The 25510-nt window shown below is 38.2% G+C and overlaps 2 protein-coding genes across 6 annotated transcripts in view; one reads left to right on the top strand and one right to left on the bottom strand.

Moving 5' to 3' along the window:
- The window catches only part of hdac7a (histone deacetylase 7a), a 51537-nt gene extending 45464 nt beyond the window's left edge, over nt 1–6073 (top strand). For 4 of the 5 annotated variants that reach the window (XM_054609476.1, XM_054609477.1, XM_054609478.1 and 1 more), the window contains 4 exons: nt 116–249; nt 604–685; nt 1674–1812; nt 1946–6073. In XM_054609476.1, coding sequence (XP_054465451.1) covers nt 116–249; nt 604–685; nt 1674–1812; nt 1946–2021 — 431 coding nt within the window. In that variant the 3' untranslated portion in view covers nt 2022–6073. The remainder of the gene's footprint in view (nt 1–115; nt 250–603; nt 686–1673; nt 1813–1945) is intronic. The other variant, XM_054609479.1, reaches the window with a different exon arrangement.
- A 6057-nt stretch (nt 6074–12130) lies between these two features.
- On the bottom strand, nt 12131–12778 carry LOC129100278 (twist-related protein 2-like). The gene has a single exon (XM_054609871.1). The coding sequence runs from the start codon at nt 12776–12778 to the stop codon at nt 12131–12133; it is 648 nt and encodes a 215-aa protein (XP_054465846.1).
- Between the last annotated feature and the right edge of the window lie 12732 nt (nt 12779–25510).

Below are 25510 nucleotides of genomic sequence, written 5' to 3'. Positions count from 1 at the left end.
TGGTAAGTCTTACAGTGAGTGGTCCTGTAGCTTTATTCTGATTGGCTTTTAGCATGGTTCATACTTATATTCTTACATATATTCTGTGTGTGTTGCGTGTGTTTGTCGACCACAGGTTTCAGCCACATGACCCGCCAGCTGATGTCTCTAGCAGGGGGTCGTCTGGTTTTGACCCTCGAGGGCGGTCACGACCTCACAGCTATCTGCGACGCGTCTGAAGCCTGTGTCAGTGCACTACTGGACATACAGGTGAGGCATGCTGGGTAATAGCGTTCTTATTAAGGGTTATCTGTTTCACTTATTATAATTTTTTACTCCTTTATATGGAAAATAATAAAAGTTTAAACTCATTGACAAACAGTTTATTGTACAACTACCTGTTATTTGTGTATGGATTAGAGAAGTATCTGTATTTATTGACTGGAAATTGAATAAACGTATTTCTTGTTGCTTTTCTATGGGTATGGAGTTGGTCCTGATTACAATGTAATGCTGAGCACTTTTTACCATATGTCTTTAGTGACTTTTTAACAAACATTTTTACGACTGAAACGGTACCAGAATAACAGTGATTGTCTCCATGGCTGCTTCTCTGTCCTGCAGGACCAACTGCCAGAAGAAGTCCTGCTCCAGAAGCCCAGCGCTAATGCAGTCCGCTCCCTGCAGGCCGTCATACAGATACAAAGTGAGCAGCGCTCATATATGATTCAACTGGTTTTTTTTTTTGTGAACATTTTTACCTTTATTTAATCCTGTAAAAGCTCCCTGAGTACCATGTTCCTTTTCTTCCTCCTTGACCTTCTCCTTACTAATGTAATAAACACGTGGCCTCGGACATGATGCTGGAATCAGAACAGGATCAATTTGCCGATTGTATGACAAGTGCAGTGGCAGTTTCTAGCGTGTTTTGCAGTAATGGTTGTACCCTTTTGGAACATGTGCCCGCTGGGAGCAGGCCCATTGCTCGGCCCCCAGAAGTTCTGCTTGTTGCTTTTTTTCTAGAGACCCGCTAATCGCTCGTTAATCGAGGGAAGTGAAGACTTTCTTTTGGTTGTTACGTCGGAATACCCGGCAGTCAATGAGCTGTGCCCTGTAGTAGCCAGCTAAGGATGACATCCTTGACTAAGTCAACAGAGCCCTGAAGCCCCGCCCCTGCTGCTTCAGAGAGCACTCTCGTTTGTCCAAGTTTATCAATAGTTTCGAAATTGCACCAACACTGCATTCCATGGGATCCCCAGCGATAAACCCGTTAAGTGAGAAGTAGATCAGAAGATCAGTTCTATGGATATGCATATTACTTCCTACATACATTCATTTTATTCATTTTTTATTTAACCTTTATTATACCAGGATGTTTCCATTGAGATTTAAAACCTCTTTTTGAGGCCAAGATGGCAGCATAAAAGTTTCACAAACATTAAATTTCACAAAAATAAAAAAAGCAACGGACTCAAAACGAACAGCAAATTACATCAATGAATCCCCGGTGTTGCTCAGTAACTAACAGGACTTGTACATTTCAGTGGTATAACAGTCCTTAATCCTGTTTTTAAAATAGTCCATGCTTGTAAAATATTGTCGTTGGCTCTGTAGCTCGCACCGAGATAAGAAGAGCTTCCATGCTTTCATAGTTTGACAACACCAGTAACCAGGTATCTCTGTGGGTGTTGCAGGTCAGTACTGGCAGAGTGTGAAGGCTCACAGCGGATCAGCTGGTCTGTCCTATCTCGCCGCGCAGAGACGAGACTGTGAGGAAACGGACGCCGTCAACGCTCTGGCCTCGCTCTCTGTGGGAGTCCTTCCCAGTGAGATGTAAAGAGCGCACACACACACACACACACACACACACACACACACACACACACACACACACACACACACACGGCCATGCAACCAAGCAAAGACCAAAAAATTACACTTTCACCCTTTTTGTTTCCACCCACAGCTCTCCACTCACTTCTGTTTTCCCCTCCTCCAGCCTCCCTGACGAGCCAATGGAGCATGACAGCAACTCCATGTAGAAGAATCCGACCAATCGCCTCACAGAGCTCACCTCCAGGATCTCGACCAAACCCGTAGCCTCGGATCCTGCATTGTCACATGACCATGAAGAGGGGGGTGCGCGTTTGTAATTCCACTGAGCCCCACCCATCTGCCTTATTCACACTTGTGCACATCCACCAACACACAATGCTGAGCCTCAGACCGGCAGTATGAGCACCTCAATGCTGGTTACCACTCAGCTGAAGCCGGCAGATCTACCTGCAGCTGGGCAACCTTCCAAAAACCTCACCAAAAAGCAATACCAGATGATTTTTTAATACCTTTTGTGTCTCCTGACTGACATTGGATTTTTTGTGTGTCCAGAGGTCCAGGGGCACAGCTCTGTGACCACCAACTGTAAAGGAACAGACAGAATTCAGCCCAGCTCTGAATTCTCTTGAAGCACTATGTACCAGCAGATGTTTTGTTGCCTTAACTTTGCCTTAACGTGAGGACCAACAGGTTTCACAATGATGAGACTTTACGTCACATATTCCTCTCTTTTCTGCCACTTTGCAGAATGCACCTACGACATCAGGTGACAGCGTATACGCATTGAAGAAAGTTTCCAAATCATACAGAGAGAATACAAATAATAAGACACAGAGATTGTCTGCTTCAATGATGTCATTACATGCAGTTTAACCACTATAAGAAGACAACAAAGAACTCTAGGGAAAGAGAGAAAATGAAGACACAAAAAGGACAACTGTGGTTTTGTAGAAACAAAGAAAAGGCAGATGTCCTTGTTGTTTTATTGCACTGTTCATTCCATAATGTGAACCATAAGAAATTCCAAAGCTCTGGGATATAAAGGAAAGAAAAACAACAACTCCTCTGAAATTGTGTCTGCTATTTCCCCAGCTCTTCATCTGACATGTCTGAGTCTCTGACTAAGGACACGAATTGGCCGAAATACTGTAGAGTTGCATTTCCTATGAAGTTAATCCAAAAAGTAGGCAAGATTTTTTTAAGCAGGAATATTTTTTCACTGCTGTTAAGTGTCTTAGATGCACACACAAACCTACACACACATGTACAAAGCAATGATGACTTGTCGATGTACCACTAGTATTAAATACTGTATATTATTGTGTATATTTGAGACTAAAGGAGCGTTCATTCCACTGTGGCACCACTGAGGACCATTGTATTGTTGTAGTAGCAATAATGTAAATGCACTTAATGGACATCCCCCAAAGAAAACTGCCTTAAGACTTGGCCTGCACTTGGTTATTGGACTGTGTGACAAAGCAACACAAGGGACTAGTATGGAGACTGATCCTCACAGGGACTCTACTTTTAAAAGACAACGTTTGAACCTGTGGATTTAGGTAAACATCGTACGTGCAGACTTTTGTGTACTGTTTATTTTGATGATGAGCCTTGTTTGAATGTTCTCTTCGACCAGTTTTGGAGTTCAAAGCTTTAACACAGTCTAATTAAGGAAAGTAATCCATTGTGTGTTTGTTTGGCGGTGAACTTGAGTGGGTTTTTTTTGACTCGTCTTTGCAACTGTGCTTAGTAGCAGCTCTTCCTGTCATGCTACAATCAACCTAGACAAGGGCAACGTTAACATGTTGGTCCCGTCATCTACTCTTGACGTTTGAAGTACAGGTCATGTTGAAGAAACCTCTCATTGCCCTGCTATCGGGGCATGTAAAGGGCTTTGCATTCCAAAAGTGAAAACAAAATATTATTGTTTGCAGGTTTATGGGGAAATCCATTTTTCATGCATACTAGGTTTGACCAGTTCAAAGGCTTTTGATACTTTTGTTTTTAGATCAGAGATGCAGATAGCTGAGTCTTAATAATTAAATTCGACAAAGCTGTGGCCAAAAGAAAGCAGTTTTCTTCTGTTGTTGTTGAGTGTTCAAGCTTCTAAAGCTGCATCTAGACACTAAAACTCTATCGTGAAACTGAGACCACCTATACGGCTTTGTATGAAAGAGTTTTTACATCCATGAGTGAATTTGAAGCAGCACAATCGGATTTTCAGCTTTTGTTAGGAAAGATTTGATTTTGTGTGTAAATGTAGCTTTTGTAAAAACCTAGAATGAAAGTAGCACAGTCTCCACAGCAAGTTAATGTGACTGGTTTAAGGAAATGTTACCATTTAGGCATCCAGGTAGGAAACCTATATGCGTGCTCAGTTTGCTCTAGTTGGACCCTGGGCATCGTCTGCCCAACAGAAGGCCTTGTATATTAACCAAAATGACAGTAGAGCTAAAAGTTACGATTTTGCCTTTGGAGAAGTCCCACTGCTGTTGCACTACTGCCTCATTCCAGTAGGAATCATTAGGAAAATGTTGGATGTGCTTTCTGTAATGGGTGTAACTGAAAAAGCGTGTCGTTCTTTTTGGTGTTGTAAAAAGTGTTCTTAACAGCAAGTGACGGCATTGAAACAAAATGCTGTGTCTCTCTTATCCAGCGTGGTGTCTATGAAGTCAATGGTGTCTGATCTGTCGAGGAGTGCATGTGTGTGAGAGTGAGAGAGCGTTGGCTACTGCATTTGCACAAGTGCATATGTTAAGTGTTTAGTGTGTGTGTGGGGTTTGTGTTGTTCCGACAAATACTGTAAATGACCTCCTGTATTATATTCCCAGTGGCTGTTCTTTCGTCTTATGGAGAGGCCAGTATTGCCTCAACTCTTAATTCCCTTTATAACTGATGTCATATGTACCTTCTTCTTAAAGAAAGACACTGTAAATAGAAACTCCATGACCAAAGTCCACATGTCACACATGTGCCTTGATGCATTCAGCAGTAGTATCTGTATTGGTAAATCTTAACTAACTGGACGTACAGTAACTACAGCTCTGGAAAGAATTACGAGACCACTTCAAAATGATCAGTTTCTCTGGTTTTATTATTTATTGGTATGTGTTTGAGTAAAATGACATTTTTTGTTTTATTCTATAAACTACTAACAACATTTCTCCCAAATTTCAAATAAAAATATTGTCATTTAGAGCATTTATTTGCAGAAAATGACAACTGGTCAAAATAACAAAAAAAGATGCAGTGTTTTCAGATCTGGAATAATGCAAAGAAAACAAGTTCATATTCATTTTTAAACAACACAATACTTATGTTTTAATCTTCCAGGACAACTTTGTACTACTTTTGATTCATGTGTCCTTCACAAAGACAAATCTGCCCGATTCCAGCCTTGCTGAAGCACCCCCAGATCATCACCGATCCTCCACCAAATCTCACAGTAGGTGCGAGACACTGTGGCTTGTAGGCCTCTCCAGGTCTCCATCTAACCATTAGACGACCAGGTGTTGGGCAAAGCTGAAAATTGGACTCATCAGAGAAGATGACCTTACTCCAGTCCTCTATGGTCCAATCCTTATGGTCTTTTGCAAACCTCAGCCTGGCTCTTCTTTGCTTCTCGTTGATGAAGGGCTTTTTTCTAGCTTTGCACGACTTCAGCCCTGCCCCTAGGAGCCTGTTTCTAACCGCCCTCTTCACCCCAGCTGCCGTTTGCCATTCTTTTTCAACCAGAATTGAACACTTCTTTTCCTCACACAAAACTTTTCTTTTTAACTCTTTTGGCATGGTCAATAGTCACTTTTTTTTTTTTTTATTCCAATTACTTTTGAGGTACTACTAGCACTGTTTCTGCCACCCAGCTGGTCCTATTGCAAGAGGATAGTGATGACCACAGCACTGGTTTTTATACTCTTCTTCATTAAATAAGATTTGGTTCAGGTGATCACCTAATCAGTACCTCATTAAGTAGAATCAGGTGTGCCTGTATTGGAATTCAACAGACACTGGAATGGAATGGCTGCCATACACGTAAAGATGCTGATTTAAGAAAGATTTGGAGTGGTCTCTTCATTTTTTCCAGAGCTGTATGTAGTATCTTTAAACGTGACATTGAAATCTTTTTTTCATGCTATTCTTTATTATTTACTTGTGTTATTTTCCTTCACAATTCCTACCATGTGTATGTAAAGAAAGATTGTCTATTTTGTACTGTTGTTTTTTTTGTCTTTTTTTCTTGATTAAAACGATAATTTACCAGTATAAGTTTATTTTTGCCTTGCCTCTTTGTGAAAACATCACCATAAAAGCATGAATACGACAATGACAGTCTTCGTAATACCTTTATTTTATTTCCTAGTAAACGATTCACTGAATAAAAAGACATGGAACAGTTGTGTGATCAAATTCAAGGCTGGCCGTAACTTTATGAAAAAGAGAATATTAATCAAAAGGATTTATAGATATTCTAAGGGGCAACCTTTTGAGCAAATCATCATGCTGTGTTTCAAAAACTATGAAGTTGCCTTACAGTATTCTCCGTTCAAATGTATTGTTTTTTCAGAGGAAACATTTCCACCACAGGTGTGTTAGTTTAAACAATATCAGCCTGAACTTGAGAAAACTGAGTAAGTTTTTGATGTAACTTCAAAAGTACCACTGAAAGCCACCTAACAATATTTATGAGTTCAGTTTGAATAACAGCTGCCATGTTGTCCATTGTAGCAAGCTTATTTGCTAGATCAACTTTAGCTGTTCAGACACTACTAGCAAGCAGCTATACAATAAATTTAGCTTTATTACATTTTGAGAAAAATTATGTGAAATGACCATGACCCTTTTAACAGTGCATTGCATGGTTACGTAGTTAAAACAAAACAAACATTAGGTGTAGGCAATAGAACAAACTCTAGGTTTAGGCAACAGAAAAAACCTTAGGCCTAGACAATAAAACAAACCTTAGGTCTAGACAATAAAACAAACCTTAGGTCTAGACAATAAAACAAACCTTAGGTCTAGACAATAAAACAAACCTTAGGTCTAGACAATAAAACAAACCTTAGGTCTAGGCAATAAAACAAACCTTAGGTCTAGACAATAAAACAAACCTTAGGTCTAGACAATAAAACAAACCTTAGGTCTAGGCAATAAAACAAAACTTAGGTCTAACCAACAAAACAAACGTTAGGACTAGGCAACAAAACAAACGTTAGGACTAGGCAACAAACCAAACATTCGGACAAGGCAACAAAACGACTGTTAGGTCTAGGCAACAAAACTAACATAAGGTCGATGCCAACAAAACCACTTAGTCAGGTTTAGGAAAAACATCACAAACGTATCTTCACAATAACTCAACAACACAAACAAAGGTTTCGTTGTCGTGGTTGAAAATCCTGTGTTTCTTTGGGACTAAAGGGGTCTCGGCTTGTATTACATTTAAAAAACTGTCTCTTTACAGAAATCATGACCCGATTACTCAAGATAATCCACAGTCCTTGTTGTGAGCAGATGCAGCTGCATTTTTGGCGCTTTGCCAAGCCGAGTGCCATCTAGTTCCATTATATTGGAGAGAAGGCAGACATCTCTTCGGCCGATATTTCCAGCACTAGGCAACCTACACCGAAACAATCTAGACTGACGTTTAAATTGTAGCTTATTAACAAAACATCCTCAGGTGAAAAGTATCCCCTGAGCATCATTACTTAAACCCAAATGTTGTGCTCTATTGTCAATGCACAGAGTTTTTAAACGGTAACACGGCCAACGCAGTGGTCAGACAACCATCTTGTTCATACATAATAAAAATTAAAAAAAGTCACTTTAATTTTTTCACATTTCTTTTTCACATTTATTTCTTTGTGACTAGGTTGGTACTTGGGTACCTTTCAATCCGTCACAAATTATGTAAAAATGTTGACACCATTAAAGAGATATTGTATTTATTTTATGGTAAAATAAGTATCCATTAAGATTTTACATCTAATGGGCTCAAACTGCTGGAAATAATTAAGCTATTGACTATGGGTGTGTTTTTTGTAATTCCCTCTGTAACAAACCCTTGATCCCAATATTTCAGAAAAATAAAACAAGACTTTTGAACCTGGCTTTATTTCTATTCTGAAATTGTACGAAAATGTATCTTTTATTAGATAAAGCATTATTTGCATATTTAAACATAGATTTTCAGAAAACTTATAATATAAAAAAAACCCTCTTAATGCAAGTAATCAACTATGGTAGTTTGATATGTGATATTTATGAGTTCATTTATTAGTTTTATTTTTTTTACCCTGTTCACTGAGGGTGTCTCCACTTAATTAGTTGCACTGATCGCAGCTGTGAAATCTCCAAGTGAGCAGTCAGCTGCTAGAAACCTGTATGCTTGATCCACAGAGCAAGCAAACTTCTCAGGTCTGTGAACTTAAATCTTGATCAACTTTTATCAGTGGGCAGAAGTAAAATGAATGGTCTACTGGCAAAGAGGCAGAAAGAAAACTTGATTGCAATGTAACAGTATTATACGTAGCACATCAGGCAAGGAACTGTTTCATTGACATTTGGAGCTATACAACAGCAGAACATTATTGATCGGCCTTCCCCAACAGCAGTGGTACTAAACCTGATACAAAACATGGCATGGTTACTTTTAGATCCGATTTTGAGATTCCATTTTTTAAGAAAGCCTCATCGTGGTCCACCCACACCCTTCACTTCTTGTGCTTGATTAGACTTCTCCTCAGGACTGTGTGACTGTCTGACTGACATCTACCTCACTCTCCTGATAGATTGTTGCACCTGTTATTATGGCACAATCCCCACCTTTTATCTTTTTTTTATCAATTTCCATCAAAACTCAGCTCAATTTCAGCCTGCGGAGAAGTCTAATCAGATCAACTGGAAACACCCCCAAGTGTGAGCAAAGCCTTCAACTAGCCTGCACCAGTGTTTTGCATGATTTTGCTCATTTACTCAAAATACTGCACTTAATGGCAAACCAGTTGTCAAAGCACGCTATAGTGTTCTAGAGGAGGAAGAGTGCACTTGTTAAGATTTATGCTAAGTTTCAGCTAAGCACTGAATGTTATAGTAATCATATTTAGGCCAAAATAATGTTCTTAGACTCAATTAGGACTGGTACGAATTTGTCTCTAACAAATCTCACATTGTTGATTAAGAAAAAAACAGCTATATCAGCAGACAAGCAAGCTGAAGAGAGTTTTGTTTCCCCCATTATTAGAGGTCTCATAATAGCTGTGTGACTATCGCTTTTTGCATTTCCTTTTCATCATTCCCCAACACCGATCAAAGCCGTTATGCCATACTGTAAAACAGTTTTTGTGGTTTAACATTGTGTGAAAGCTTTAATGAGCCAACTCTTGCTAAAGCATCCGGATATGCAACAGTAAACCTGCAGGCCACTGTAGCCTAACTGAAAAGATCAAACTACAAGCAAGAATTCAGGGCCCAAAACAGGCTATAAATATTCCTCATGCCCTTAATTGCACATTAACGTGTTCTTTTTGGAGGAATTAAGTGTTCCTGACTGACCAGGCAAAGGCACACAGACCTCATTAAAAAAAAAAAGAACGGGGGAAGGAGGAAGGAAGGGAAAACAAGAGAGGCAGTTTAACAAGAGAGACAGGAGACAAGGAGGGTGTGGTGCCAGTATAAATCTTTGCACCGATCATCATCCGCTTTTGCCAAAACAACAAGAATCTCGTGAACAGTTTGAAGACAGTTTTATTTCTTTGGACAAATATTGACTCATGTGCTGTATGTATCACTACATGTAATTATCCAGGGATTGCTCTGCTTGTTATATTTAGTCAGTCACAATGCATCAATGTCCCTCACTTTTAGGAAAGCACCACAATGTGTATATACTTCAAGTAAATGTTCCGAAGAAAGAAAAGAAACGAAGCCTGTAAACTGGTATAAAAGAGACAAACGCACCAATCACTGTCCGAGATTGACGTCTCTCTTTAACTGCAGGTTAAGTGTCTTACAGTGACAGCTTTGATAGAAGTTCCCTCGGAGTAATATCCAGGGGGAAAAGCAGGACACATAAAAACTGATCCAACTTGACCTGTGTTGTCAATTTCTGTGTATTCTCAGTAAACAAAAGCTCTTCATTTGTTTAGTTGATCTAGAAATGTCCTTTTTCTCCATGTTAGTCTGCATCCTCATCAGGATGGCTTTTGAATATTATCAAACAGTCCTTTTCTTCTTAAGTTCCATTTGCAAAGTCCGTGCAATTATAATGGCAGTAATGGTAGCACGGAGCAGAATTGTACAGGGAAGATCACAGTCACTTTATTCAGCAGCTGTAACGACAAAAAACACAGACACGTTACTGCTGTAACCGCTGGTAGTCATTGAAGAGTTTGTAAAGGCCACATTTACCCCATCTCACATATTCATCATTGAATGTTGTACATTTGAATAAAATAATTCCAAATAACAAAGACATCAATGGGGGCTGACCATCAACTAGTTGTAATTTCATATTTCCACAGTGCCACAAGAGGAAGATAATACAAGATAATACTCATCTGTTGATTCATTTCATAATTGGAAAAATAACTGAAATAAATGTCACATGTTTTTTATTTAAATATACTAGAATCAACATATGAAGTCGGAACTTGATTTAAATGTAATTATACAAGGTGATGCTTGGGCTTTAAACTGAGATTCAGTATTGACATATACGTGGGGGTTACCGATAAGTAGCTGTCGGACTGAAGTTGTAAGAAATTAACGTGCCCTCAAAATTCATCTCCCAATTCTTAAAGCCAGTCAATTTCATTTTATACGCAAAAATGCACAGGGACTACTTTTCTCTTTTGGCCCAAAACTGAATTATTTTTAAATGTCAAGTGTCTTCTAGCGTGCCAGTGAAGGTTAGTCCTCGGAGACCACACTCTGCGGACTGTGGGGCTTCATAAGTCTGTAGCTGGAAACATTAGCCACCTCCCTGGGACAGTCTAATGATAGGTTGCTGGCCTTCATGCATATTGGCAATGAAGGAAGAAATGGTTTGTCATAGATATTTATCGAATACAAACAAAACTCCCATCTCTTCAGTTTGGTTGTTTACATGGAATATGGGCTAAACCTTTCAGATGAAGACAAAAACCAGTGTTGTAATGGTCCAAAACTGTTGTATTATTGCATTTATATAATTTGACAAGTATGGATGTTGACTTTTAAAGAAAAAATATTTTTTCAAACCCAAGACGTGGGGGAGGTGCTTGTTTTAGTGCATGGGTTCAACCTGTGCATGTGTGCGTGTGTGTGTGTGTCTGTGCATAAATCACCTCTCACCTCCTCCATCACTTCCAGTGGTTTATAGGAGCCCAGCGGGGAGCCACATCAGCCTCCCCTTTGATGGTGACACACGTGATTCATGGCTTTTTCGAGGCAGTTTGTTTTCATTACGCCTCCTCGTCAGCTCGCTGTAGCTGCATCACCGTTTCGTGCAAACGCAAGCAAATTTGGGCCAGAACGAGAGGAAAGAATTTCAAGAGGAGAGGTTTTTTTTGGCACCAGAAGAAACAAAGGGGCTTGGTTTGGGTACAAAGAGGAGAAAGTGAAGTCAGGACGAGGGCTGCCCGTGGTTACTTTTTCCACCGTCGCTTGTGTTCAGGGGCGGCCAGGGATTCATGATATGTCAGTCTTGGCAAAGTGGGGGTTGAAAGGGTACGGAAAAGTCAAAGGTCCAATCTCTTTGGAACATACAATTTTGTCTTTCCAGTTCTGACTTTCCTGGAATCCCTTCTCTGCATTTTCTTGTTGTTGCTCTTTAAATATTACACAAAACGTTTTTTTTATACACTTGCTAGCCTGAGGCAGAAATAAAGTTAAATAAAAGTATGAAATGTAGTTCAACTGTGGCTCAAAGTATGAATACTTATGAAGATGACGATAGTAAAACAAAGCTAGGAATCATACACTGAGCACAATGTCCCTGTTGTGATTCTTTTCTTGAACATTCGCATTGGCTCACTTGAGCAGTAATAGCTGGCAAACCAAACAATAGAATTATAAGAGTCCATCTGATATGTCGCTAGACAATGATGAAATCATTTCATTAAGTGATAGTGGCTTAGAGAACAGCTCCGTCCAAATGATCATGCTTGAGTGTCAAATAGTCTTACCGTCATCATTGAGGCAAACAGATTATCTAAGATGAGGTGTTAAATAGTCTGCATGTGAGCTGTCAAGTTCAAGTATGAATATTTCCCTATCAAGTGGAATTCACCATATGTTTTAAGGGCAAACGATCAAAAGTTGTTTTCAAACAGGGCTAGTGACCAGCCGACATGGTCGACCAGGCGCCCTCCATCCTCCACACAGAGAAGGCATAGCTCAGTCTCTCGTGGGCCAGGTAGTTACATCCAGCCATCTTAGTGTCCATCTCGTCATTCTCCAGAACCTGGTAAAGAAAGTCAATGTAGCGCGACGCCAATTTAAGGGTCTGGATCTTGCTCAGTTTGTCAGAAGGGAGCGTCGGGATTATCTTACGCAACGAGGCAAAGGCGTCGTTCAAAGATTGTGTCCGCTGGCGCTCCCGGATGTTGGCGATCACCCGCTGGCCGTGTGGGTCCTCAAGGGATGAGAGATCTCCGGGACTAGGATCGGGGCCAGGAGAGAGAGATGTGTCCGAGGAAGGCGGCCGATGTTGAGGACTCCTTTTTAGTTTTTTGGGTCCAGTCAGCGTGTAGATCTGGGTGTCCTCCACTGGCTTGGCCTTGCCATCGTGTGCCGATGAGGTGGGACCGACTGTCGTAACGTGATCCTCGGTATGTGAGCCCGTCTGCCGTTTACGCCCGGTGACCCCCGGCGTGGCTACGACAACAGGACAGGCGTTAGATGGTGGTCTAACCGTGTTCTCCTCGCTGGAAACCACCCCTCCCTCAGGGTGGTCATCATGAGACTGCTCCTCCTCTCTCATGCTTGGCCACAGTTTTTCTTCTGTCTCCGCTTTCCTTTATGTGACTCTCTATCCTTCACTCCTTCTCTGAATCTCTCCAGTGCTTCTCTCTTTCCCTCAATATATCTCTCCTCTCCCTCGGCTTCTCCCGCTCAGCTTTCCTCTGTTCTGTTCGTCTTCAGGGAACTACTTCTGTGGCGTTGTGTGTTTCTCCAGGCCTTCTGCTGTGTTGTTCTTCTCCTCCAATAGTTCTGGTCGTTACGCTTTGTCACAGCTGAACATGCCAAGCAAAACGGTTGAGTAACAGGCACTCAGCCTTGGATTGCCACAGTGCTTCTTCATCCACACATGTGGAAACCTGCCAACGATCCTCTTCAAAAGTCTCTGTGAGTGTGAACTGCAATCGGCAAACCGGACTGCTCTCATGTCTCGCTCCTGTAGCTGCATGTGAGACAACGGCAACCTGAATCTGACTTTTTAAAAGGAGGGAACCATGAAACTTTCAGCTGCCCACCCATTCGAGCTACCGATTGGTCCAGAGGACTCTTTTTGGACAGCTGAGCTTAAGACAACAGGAAGAACGAATCTTGAGCGATTGGTCCGATCAAAGGGACGAGGCGGAGACAAAGGTGTGCCGCACAGCCAACCAAAGCGAGCCGTTGTGACGTTCGCCTCTTGTCATAGAAGTTGCCCAAGTTTATAGGTTCCAGATTTCCTCCGAAGCAAGTCGCTACCATCCCCCCCTCTCGCTGCCTGGCTCTCTGTCCCCCCTGCTTCCACTCTCAGCACCATCACCGGTTGCTTTCATTATAGTTCAGAGAAAAAGCTCGACAAATGTTTTTGTTTCTGGTTTAGGAGTCACATGGTACTTCTCTCTGCTTTATAAATAGTGAAATGTGATGATTCTTCAACACATGACATTCCAGGCAGATGGAGTAATGGTTAGAAACGTGGGTAGTAATTCTTTCATTGTTCATTTTCAGCTTTTGTAGTTGAGAAAAAAAAAACGACAATGTTGCAGTTGTGGCAGATCTGCCAGAGACAGAGGAAGAATGGACCTTACAGTATAAAACTATTAAAAATGGTACATTATTACAAACTATGGCCTCTATTCAGACTTCATCATTAAGAAAATAACTAAAACAAAGTGTTTTGGTGTTCTACAGCTCTATAAAATAAACATCTCTTTAATAAATGATTGGAAAATGACTTGGCTGTTCCTCAGTATAAACCTGGAGGGAGAATGTCTAATCACAGGAAAGGTTGAGTTCTGTGGATCAGAGGGAGGCCTTTGGGATAATTTGTTACTTTCATCCACTGAGCTACATGTAGAACAAGCCTCTGTCCAGGTCCAACATGGACTTTGCTCTCCAAACTTCTGGGTGAGCCTGTAGCATGACCCATAGCCACACCCCAACAAGAGAAGAGTCTATTGTTTTGTTGGAAACACATGAGTCAAAATGCTTTTGAACTGGCACCGTTAGGACACAGGGCTGGAAAGTCTCTCCACTGAGTCAACGCAAAGATGGCCGTTGTCCATAACAAAAAGAGAAACATGTATTGTTTGATGACAATTGATATCATTTCTCTTGTGCACACGCCACCGCTCACCATGACGCCGTATGTTTTGATCACAACAACAATATCTGCACGGCAACTTCTAGCTGAGAAATGAAACTAAGGCTGAGGTGCTAAAAAAATGTGCAGTTCCTCAAAAAGGGAGTCAATCCCCTGAGACCTGAGGGTTTATACAACTCACCTGTTTGAATTATATTAAGGCTTAAAGTTGGACATTATTTTGAGTTTGAGTGACGGGTGGGTGCAGTACCGGATTGCTAGCTGTAACTGTCTCCCGTGCTGCGCCACTCACTTCCACCTATGATCCACCTCTTTGCCCATTTGTAGTCACTGCAAAGATGGTGACGGACAGTTATTATTACAATCATTCAGTTTTTTGTTGTATAAAGATATTTTTACCATGCTGAAAAACCTCAAGATGCTTTATTATGTCTTGCTGACACCGGCCTCTCTTGTTTTGTTTAAGCACGTCATCACTGACCGAAACAAAACGTATCCGGCCAGACAAGCTCACGTGAGCTGGAGTACTAGTCACGTTAACAATTTAAATTAATAACCCAGTCAGATTTCGACAAAAATGAGGTTAGAATTGAGAGGAGCCCTCTGATTCTCTCACTATTTTACTCTTATATGGACCATAATTTACTAAATGAATATCCTGATGTATTGAAGAAGACTTGAAACTAGCAATTGAGACCATAAACTCATGTTTACAATGTTTACTGAGGGAATAAATCCGGTTAGAGGTAGGGTGGCCCCCTGATTGCCTTTAGAGAGAATACAAGTCTAAGGCACTTCCTCTCTGGTCAGGTCTGGCAGCAGCAAAGTGACCAGCAGTTATTTTCGTAATGTGATTCCATTTGTGATTCTGATTTGCTGACGTGTTTTTAGTGTGCTCTGTGGCACATCTGATAACGAATATTTCTCTTTTTGTTCTTCCTGGCAGCATAGCTCAGTGGTTAACATTGCTGGATGTGTGCAACCTAGCCGTGCATAGCTTTCACAGCAAAGAAGAGAGCAGCTGAATTTGATTACTCAAAAACTTGGGAAGTTGGTTTCTGTTCACTGTAGGCAGACTGCAGACATATATGAAATCAAAATTCTACCTTTCGAAGATGCATCCTGCTGTTGGAAAGACATGGTTGTGTCTCTGCCTCGTCAAGGTGGCACAATGTGGCTAAGTAACGTACAAAGTATTGACATGAAATGGGGTTAAGTTTAAACAGGGTTTCCTCTAATCCTATGCTAGGTATTAGAAATACAGTCCTCCTGAGTGACCAAGGCACTGGTCCCGACTGCAGCTGGTACCCAGGTGTGATGCTGGGGCTGGCCATTGCTCCCAGAGAGTTGCCAGCAATCGTGCAAACAAACGTGGCAACGCACCAGCAAAGTGAGGATGTAAAGGATGCCGGATTTTTAAGGCACTTTAAAATGGGGCTTGGCAGGTGTTTTATGAGGGGGAAAATACATTCAACACATTTGGCAGGCCTTAAGGATACAAGTGTTTTGATGAGAAACACTGAATGTAAACATAACTTTAGTTGTGTCCAAGAACTCCACAGGGTTCCACAGACTACCACAGGGAGACAAACAAGCTAATAGTGTTTGATCTTCCATATTAGCTGCTTAAAAGCATAATGTATAATATCTGGCCAGAATTTTTTTAAACATTGAAAAAGTGAAATAACATTATCAACAGGATGTGAAGAGGTTACAGTGTTGACGTTATGTTAAACATATGTCTTTGAGTTGTATACATCCTGGAAGAAGTTCCTCAATGTACACATCCGTGTGCATTTTATAGTTTGTTTCTTGTAATAAGGTAAATTTAAAGTAGTAGTAACGATAAACAGCCCACCCCGTGGCCTCGGCCTCGCTGCGGGGAGGCTACTTCGCCAGGAATACAGCGTGCGGCAGCTCCAGAAGATGGACAGAGCTCTGACCCTGGGGGATTGTTGGCCCGACTCCAGAACCTTTCAGGGTTAAACTTTGCATATATTTAACATTTGGCACTGGGGTCTCTGAAGCTCGTCCCTCGGAGCTGATGCACACTTCTCTCCGGTGGAAGCAGGAGGACGAAACAAAAGATGACCTTTCCGTGTGTCATTGGTACGCATGCTAGGCTTTTTACATGGCATTTATGCGCCACAGAGTTAATACTGTGAAACAGCTTTTCGGTGTCACTTAACGCCACGACGTTGCGGTTAAATGGTTACGGTTATGTATAATTAACAAAGAAATTATAACATCCACAGGCCCAAAATGAGCCTGTTTCTCATGGAGTACATACCGTACATTAAAAAAAAATTGCAATTCTTAGAAAGTTTGCAAGAGTGTGTGAGTAACAGTTTCTCAAACTTGAGAAAACTTGGAATGTTGTCACATAATGATCAAATTAATATAAACACAATCAGACTGGTGTTGAATAACTAGAAATATTTACTTTAAAAAGCAACAATCCCGCTCTCATGCAATACTTCAAGTAGTTGTGGAAGTTAGCCCCCATGCTCCTGAGCGCAGACTGCTGCCAAACCCATCGGCTCTTTTTCATCTTCTGCTCTTTAACCATCATCAGACCCTGCGTCCTCTCTGTGGGCGACGGGACACCTGTGATGGATCACACAGCCCCCTTGAAACTGTTCCCTGTTTGCTAAAAATAAATAACTCCGAGCTAAAGGAGTGTGCGATGGAAAATGGATATCAGGCCTCGATATAAACACATGCATATTGGGGCAGGGACGAGGGGAGGGGCAGGCCGCACTCACAATGCTTCGTCTTGTCTAGGAAGGCCTCCCGGAGGCTCGCTGCGTTTGGAAAAAGGGGAAAGAACACCGGACCCTGTCTGTTTGAACTGCATGCTCAAATGAGGACTAAGCATAAATATTTCCACTCGGAGAAATGGGAGAATGTTATCACATGTGGAGCTTTTATATATATATATATATATACACACATATGGCACACACACACGCTTAAAAAGTCATGGGTTCACATTGCATCATATGTTTACACGGACACACAAATAAAGAGGAACCACTTTATTAACTGTTTGGTGTGTCATCTATGAGTGAAGCTCATTTTCCATAAAACAGATAAGCAACCGGGTTGTGGTCGTCACAGGGCATTTTCACTGTCACAAAAGATTAAAATTAATATCATTTGTATTGTTGTAATTTAAAATGTTGTAGATCATTAAACACATATTTGTTACATAGACCAGTTATTATCAAAAGTGATTTATTATTGGATTTTTGTTTTTGTTTTTGAGCCAAATCTCAAAATTGTCCTATGGTCTCAAGTATGGTTCAATCAATGAATTACAACTTTTGTAAGCAAAAAAGCATACACATTTTACAAGTGTCTTATTTTAGTGAATAGCAATCTTTTTATAAGTATAGGAACTTAATACATTTTGTCACTAAAAACCATGTCATCCGGCGTGACACCATATCATGATTTAAAATCGGGCAATTCCATGCACAATCTCATTAAGTAGAAGGACCCCATTCATATAAAAAAAACTAAAAAAAAACTGTTGAGAATTGCATTAGTGGAGACTCAGTTCCATCATGAGTTTGCCTTGCCCATTGTAAACATGTATCAGCACTTTGATCAGCTGTTGTTGTTTTATATTAAAAATAAATGGATTTGGATGGAGTATTTTATTTTAAAGGAGAATTAGGCTTCTTTTTAGCCCACAAAGTCCAGCTATTAGTATTCCAGACCAAAACCATTCATGACCGATCAGAACTTTACTTTACTTTATTTATTATTATTTATTTATTGACACCTTCACTGTAGAGTTCATCACGACATGCCAGAATGATTGGTAATAATTAAATAATTTGTTTATTCATTCAGCCCACAAACTTCTCTGTGGCTTATATGGAAAATGCAGCCCTATCAGGGGACTTTTTGATGCTTATTTAATTATATTTGTCAAACACCTAAGACGACTCTTAGGGGAGTGAGGTGAACCTAAATAACCTAGAGGCTTTAATAAAGGTTTGAATGAAAACCCCTGGTTTATAGCATGGGGGGGGGACTGATACAGACAGATAGGTAAGTTTCTCTATCATCATCACCATCCCAGTGTCAATTCATTTGTAAAAAAAACAAAAACATTGGGTCGATCTGTTTTATGGCCAGGTCAGACAAAAACAAGACTGTTTTGTGATCCCAAGATGCATGTCTGCCTACTGGGAATGTGCATGGTCTACCAGATGGCCAGTCAGTTCCTGTCCCCAGGGGGGCTCCACAGCAGCCCAATACTACTACATATTTTTTTAATGGGTTAAATGCAGAGGTCAGACTTCATGTATGTTCCTGCATGTATGGATGTGAGGATTTGAATAAAATGTTAGGTTTATTATCCTCACAGTAGGGACTGGTAGATTTGTGGGCTTAATGCATATCTCGCATAACATTTATTCATTTATTTTCATACAATCATACTAATAGGGATTCATGTCAATTAATATGAGTGGATAGAAGGGTGAGCATGAGAATAAGCAACCATTCTCAATGTGACAACCATTTGATTTCACATTTATATGCCTTTTTTAAATTCAGTTCCAATCATGGTAATATTTTTCACCGGGCTTATTACGTTTATATCATTTATATATATATATATATATATGCATGGCTATCTAAGATCGACTTTAGTTGTAGTTCATCTTCATAACATTTTAGTTTCACCACAGCAGAACAACCTCAATAACATCTCCAGACGCATCATATTTATGTAGCCGAGTGTAAGTGCAGTTGGACTATGAATCCTGCTATTGTGAGGGCGTGACATGAGGAGTGACCTTGGTTAGGGTTAAGGTTAGAATCACAAACCAGATCAGAGGCAGAGTAAGGCGTGTCATGCCTTTGTCATAGTAGAGAAACAAATCGTGGTTGCTCGTGTTATTCTGCACATGCGCTTCCTGTGCACTTCTGTAATTAATCGATTATTGTTATTGTCAAGAAATACTTGATTACATTTTTTTTAATCATGTCTTTAAAATATACATTTATTTCATCAAGTTTTGGTAAGGGTCATTTGATTTGACAAACTGTCAATGCTGAGAATGCAAAATTCATTTTATTTGGATTGTTTTTTTGTTTGTTTTTATGTTTAAACCTTATCCAACATATTTAACATACAAGGACTACTGACCACCGAACAATCATCATAGCAAAATGTTAACTTATTTCTTCTCAAAACATTATTACTGTAGTTATGTAATTAATCTCCCCTGAAGAAAAGGAGCCGGACAGGTCAGTGAACTACATTTTTCATAAAGTCTTCTCCACAAATGGTCTTTATACTACCACTAAGACTTTGTTTTACTACTTATGATTAAAAAGGATTATAATAATAATGATTATCATAATAAAGAGCAGTTTACAGAGTACAGTCTGCCTCGGCTTGATAAAAACCTTCCCTTTTAATTTTTCGTCACAAGAGATAATATTGAACATTTTTCCTAAGATATCAGTTCTGTTCCTCTCGCAAAGACACAGGTAAATCAAACTGTATGGCATTAGTGTCAAATCTTCAGATATGCAGAGAGCATCGCTGCTTTACTGAAGTTTTCATTTTTTCATTTAGTTATTTATATTTGCTTGATTCAGAGCAAATTGTTGTGATACTTTGGCACTACATGATGTATGTGTTTTTTTCTCCACCCATGAGCTGAGACCAGGAGAAGGAGACCTCCAGGTCACTGAGGAGATCAAGGAAAAGTACATTAGGTAGTTTATTGATATGATTCAGTCATTTTCATTTTTTTAACACTTCGTTTTTCCCTTTTCAGTTAAGGGACCTTTAGAAAAAGCAAAAATGTTTTTGAACAATAAGATAATATACATACAACAGTTCAAATACTGTGGTAGTAACCAGGTAAAACAGTACCTTCAGAAAAAAGGAACGTCTTCAATAAAGTCTATAAAAGGACTCCAGGTTAAAATAAATATCTTTCATAATTTATATCTATTTATATAGTTTTTGATTCTGTCATTTTCATTCAGCCTTTTCAATTCAGCACATAATAATTCACACAGTAGATTAGCTGTTAGGTTTGTGTTACTCTGTAAAACCTCAGGCTATAATCTATTTTTAATGTTCAGAGTTTGATGAGGTGGAGAGCTGAATCTGTGTATCTGTCTCTGTCTCCCCCTGCAGGCTGTGGAGGGAATAGCAGACACAGCAGTACCTGCAGTACTTTGATGCTGAAGAGCTTGATGTATGGATTATCAATTGTGCCATAAATTGACTTTGTGTTGTAGAAAGATCTGATTGAGAGCTGATAAAATATATAAAAAAGAAAATGAGTCTTTCGATATTAATAACTATTAATAACCTGTTGCAGCTGATGCTATGCAGGAGATTAACCTTATAGACTCACAAACACACATCATATACAGAATCCCCCATGTGCAACTAAACCACTGTCACTCCCCTGTATATGAAAACAAGTTGTAAATAAAAGAACGGTTTAAGAGTTTTATGGTAACACTATATTTTCTTTTTATTGCTTATTTTACATGACAGATGTGTAATATAGAATTTGTCACCTTGATAAATTACATTAGATTTGTGTGCAATAATCATTGTCAGTGTAAAATACAATGTGCATTACTGTGTCTATAATCTATTTATGCCATACTTACTTCCATTTATGCAATTACTAAGTTATTCCTTTTGTTTTTATTTAAAGAATATATACAAATAAGATGACAACAAAGGAAATTCTTAAATGATGTATTATTCATTCACATTAGCTTTAATATACTTTTTTTTATAAATGTAATATTTATCTATTTATGCACTTATTTCAGCATTGATTTACATTTGTATTTAATTAATCATTGACGTTTATTTTTGCCATATGCTTAGTTATTCCTTTTAGTTTTATTTTAAGAATATATATATATATACAAATAAGATTACAACAAAGGAACATTTTAAATGATGTATTATTCATTCACTTTAGCTTTAATAAACTGTATTATACTTTTTATATTTATCTATTTATGCACTTATTTCAGCATTGATTTATATTTTCATTTAATTTATTCATCCGTCTATAATCTTCAGTATATATGGTCGTTAAATAAAGGGCATAACGTATACAATCTATTTCACGTTTGTTTTGTTTTTTTATATTTTTTTTTCTCATGGATGACGTGTGTGCGCGTGCATGTAAACGTTCGGGTACGTGCGTTTCTGCGTGTGGCGATGAGGCGCTCTGACGTCGACGCAGGCGTCATTCCAGAACACCTGATGACGTCACAGAGATCAGAGGCAGGCTCGGATCACAGGACAGCAGGGTCAATGACTGTAATGTAATGTAATGGGATGGAATGGGATGGGAGATGACTGCAGGGAGAGGAGAGGAGGAGATGGCTCCTCAGGATCCCAGTCAGGTAGGGAACTCTCCACTGGAAGGTTTTCACCCACCTCACTTACCCACTGGGGATTTGTCATCTTAGTCAATTTCCATTCAGCCAGACTAGCAAACTGGTGACGTTAATATGATATTGTGTGCTGACTAGATGTATGCCTTTGCGTATTCAGCAAGGTAAGTTAACTTCAAGAAGTACTACCCTGAGCCTTCCTCGTAGCACTTATTGCATTCGTATTAGTTGTTGCACTTACTGTATTCGTATCAGTTCGCTGCACTTATTGAATTCGTATTCGTTTACTGCACTTATCCTATTCGTAGTAGTTTGTAGCACTTATTATATTCGTATTAGTCTGTTGCAATTATTGTTTTCATAGTAATTTGCCTCTGCACTGTACTTTTGCTCTGGTTTATGCTTTAAGATGCTTGTTTAAGAAAGGAGATGCACTTATGACTTCTGGTGACTAGTAGTTCTCTTGAATACCTATGTTGAATACACTTCCTGTAAGTCGCTTTGGATAAAAGCGTCTGCTAAATGACTGTAATGTAATGTAATGTAACTGTTTTTTTTTTTTTTTTTCAATGTGGACCAGTGATGCCAGATCAGATTTTACAGATTCCAGCCAGAACCAACTTGAAAATCTGCCCAATTTAATAAGAAATAGCCTAACTTTGAATATAACCTTACCAGAGAGCAGTTTAAAACCATACGACTATCATCATAAGCATACAAATCTGCATGTCAATCAAATATTTAGCAAATTAATCGAGCACGTAAAGAAGTTTACCGAGTATTTTATATTTTATGCTATTTGACCCACCCAACTAGGTTACCTCCACAAAAAAAACAGAATCTTCAAAATGAGAACTCAAAAAAATGACTAAACCGTGCATCACAAGTGAAAACTTAAAGCAATTTAAAAAACGTAATAACCCATGATACTGTAAACTGAAAAGAAACTAAACCATGCATCAAAAATGAAAACTTAAAGCAATTTAAAAAACTTAAAAAAACTATAATACTGTAAACTGAAAAAACCTAAACCATACATTGGGAAGTGCAACCTCCAATATTGCAGGACCCTATTTTTTAAATATTTTTTTTTTTTACAGTTTTTAAACCATTACATTTTTCAAAGTCTGAAAAATACTTAAAACGTGCATTCAAACAACTGAAAATGTCAAACTGTGTCATACATGTTTGGACTTAAACCCCAATTTAAAAAACTTAAAATCACAAAAAACAAAATGTTAAACAACAAATCTTCAAATTCGAAACTCAAAGGAAAAACTCTAAACCATACAATCAAACTTGCTAAAATCCAGACTTACCAAACGTGCATTCAAACAATTGAAAATGTCAAACTGTGTCATACATGTTTGAACTTAAACCCCAATTTAAAAAACTTAAAATCACAAAAAACATTACATTACATTACAATTTAAACGCAAACTAAATGTTAAACGACAAATCTTCAAATTGGAAACTCAAAGGAAAAACTCTAAACCATACAATCAAACTTGCTAAAATCCAAACTTGCTAAACTGGCATTCAAACAATTGAAAATGTCAAACTGTGTCATACATGTTTGAACTTAAACCCCAATTTAAAAAATTTAAAATCCCAAAAAACATTACATTACATTACAGTCATTTAGCAGACGCAAACAAAATGTTAAACAACAAATCTTCAAATTCAAAACTCAAAGGAAAAACTCTTCACCATACAATCAAACTTGCTAAAATCCAGACTTACCAAACGTGCATTTAAACAATTGAAAATGTCAAACTGTGTCATACATGTTTGAACTTAAACCCCAATTTAAAAAACTTAAAATCCCCAAAAACTAAATGTTAAACGACAAATCTTCAAATTGGAAACTCAAAGGAAAAACTCTAAACCATACAATCAAACTTGCTAAAATCCAGACTTACCAAACGTGCATTCAAACAATTGAAAATGTCAAACTGTGTCATACATGTTTGAACTTAAACCCCAATTTAAAAAACTTAAAATCACAAAAAACATTACATTACATTACAGTCATTTAGCAGACGCAAACAAAATGTTAAACAACAAATCTTCAAATTCAAAACTCAAAGGAAAAACTCTAAACCATACAATCAAACTTGCTAAAATCCAGACTTACCAAACGTGCATTCAAACAATTGAAAATGTCAAACTGTGTCATACATGTTTGAACTTAAACCCCAATTTAAAAAACTTAAAATCTAAAAAAACAAAATGTTAAACAACAAATCTTCAAATTGGAAACTCAAAGGAAAAACTCTAAACCATACAATCAAACTTGCTAAAATCCAGACTTACCAAACGTGCATTCAAACAATTGAAAATGTCAAACTGTGTCATACATGTTTGAACTTAAACTCCAATTTAAAAAACTTAAAATCACAAAAAACAAAATGTTAAACAACAAATCTTCAAATTTCAAATTTCAACTCAAAACTCAAAAATGAAAAACTCTAAACCATACAATCAAACTTGCTAAAATCCAGACTTACCAAACGTGCATTCAAACAATTGAAAATGTCAAACTGTGTCATACATGTTTGAACTTAAACCCCAATTTAAAAAACTTAAAATCACAAAAAAACAAAATGTTAAACAACAAATCTTCAAATTGGAAACTCAAAGGAAAAACTCTAAAATATACAATCAAACAATTGAAAATGTCAAACTGTGTCATACATGTTTGAACTTAAACCCCAATTTAAAAAACTTAAAATCCAAAAACTAAATGTTAAACGACAAATCTTCAAATTGGAAACTCAAAGGAAAAACTCTAAACCATACAATCAAACTTGCTAAAATCCAGACTTGCCAAACGTGCATTCAAACAATTGAAAATGTCAAACTGTGTCATACATGTTTGAACTTAAACCCCAATTTAAAAAACTTAAAATCTAAAAAAACAAAATGTTAAACAACAAATCTTCAAATTGAAACTCAAAGGAAAAACTCTAAACCATACAATCAAACTTGCTAAAATCCAGACTTGCCAAACGTGCATCCAAACAATTGAAAATGTCAAACTGTGTCATACATGTTTGAACTTAAACCCCAATTTAAAAAACTTAAAATCACAAAAAAACAAAATGTTAATTAATTACATTAAACATTAAGTCATTTAGCAGACGCAAAAAAAACAAAATGTTAAACAACAAATCTTCAAATTCAAACTCAAAGGAAAAACTCTAAACCATACAATCAAAATTGCTAAAATCCAGACTTACCAAACGTGCATTCAAACAATTGAAAATGTCAAACTGTGTCATACATGTTTGAACTTAAACCCCAATTTAAAAAAAAACTTAAAATCACAAAAAAACAAAATGTTAAACAACAAATCTTCAAATTGGAAACTCAAAGGAAAAACTCTAAACCATACAATCAAACTTGCTAAAATCCAAACTTGCTAAACGTGCATTCAAACAATTGAAAATGTCAAACTGTGTCATACATGTTTGAACTTAAACCCCAATTTAAAAAACTTAAAATCACAAAAAACATTACATTACATTACATTAATTACAGTCATTTAGCTGACGCAAACAAAATGTTAAACAACAAATCTTCAAATTCGAAACTCAAAGGAAAAACTCTAAACCATACAATCAAACTTGCTAAAATCCAGACTTGCCAAACGTGCATTCAAACAATTGAAAATGTCAAACTGTGTCATACATGTTTGAACTTAAACCCCAATTTAAAAAACTTAAAATCACAAAAAAACAAAATGTTAAACAACAAATCTTC

This window comes from Anoplopoma fimbria, chromosome 12 (assembly GCF_027596085.1).
Source record: "Anoplopoma fimbria isolate UVic2021 breed Golden Eagle Sablefish chromosome 12, Afim_UVic_2022, whole genome shotgun sequence".
Lineage (NCBI taxonomy): Eukaryota > Metazoa > Chordata > Actinopteri > Perciformes > Anoplopomatidae > Anoplopoma > Anoplopoma fimbria.
Note: the sequence above shows the minus strand (reverse complement) of the source record. Positions and strands in the feature narration are given on the sequence as shown.

Coding starts and splice junctions, on each gene's coding strand:
- LOC129100278 (XM_054609871.1), bottom strand. CDS start 12,778: ATGAGAGAGGAGGAGCAGTCTCATGATGACCACCCTGAGGGAGGGGTG.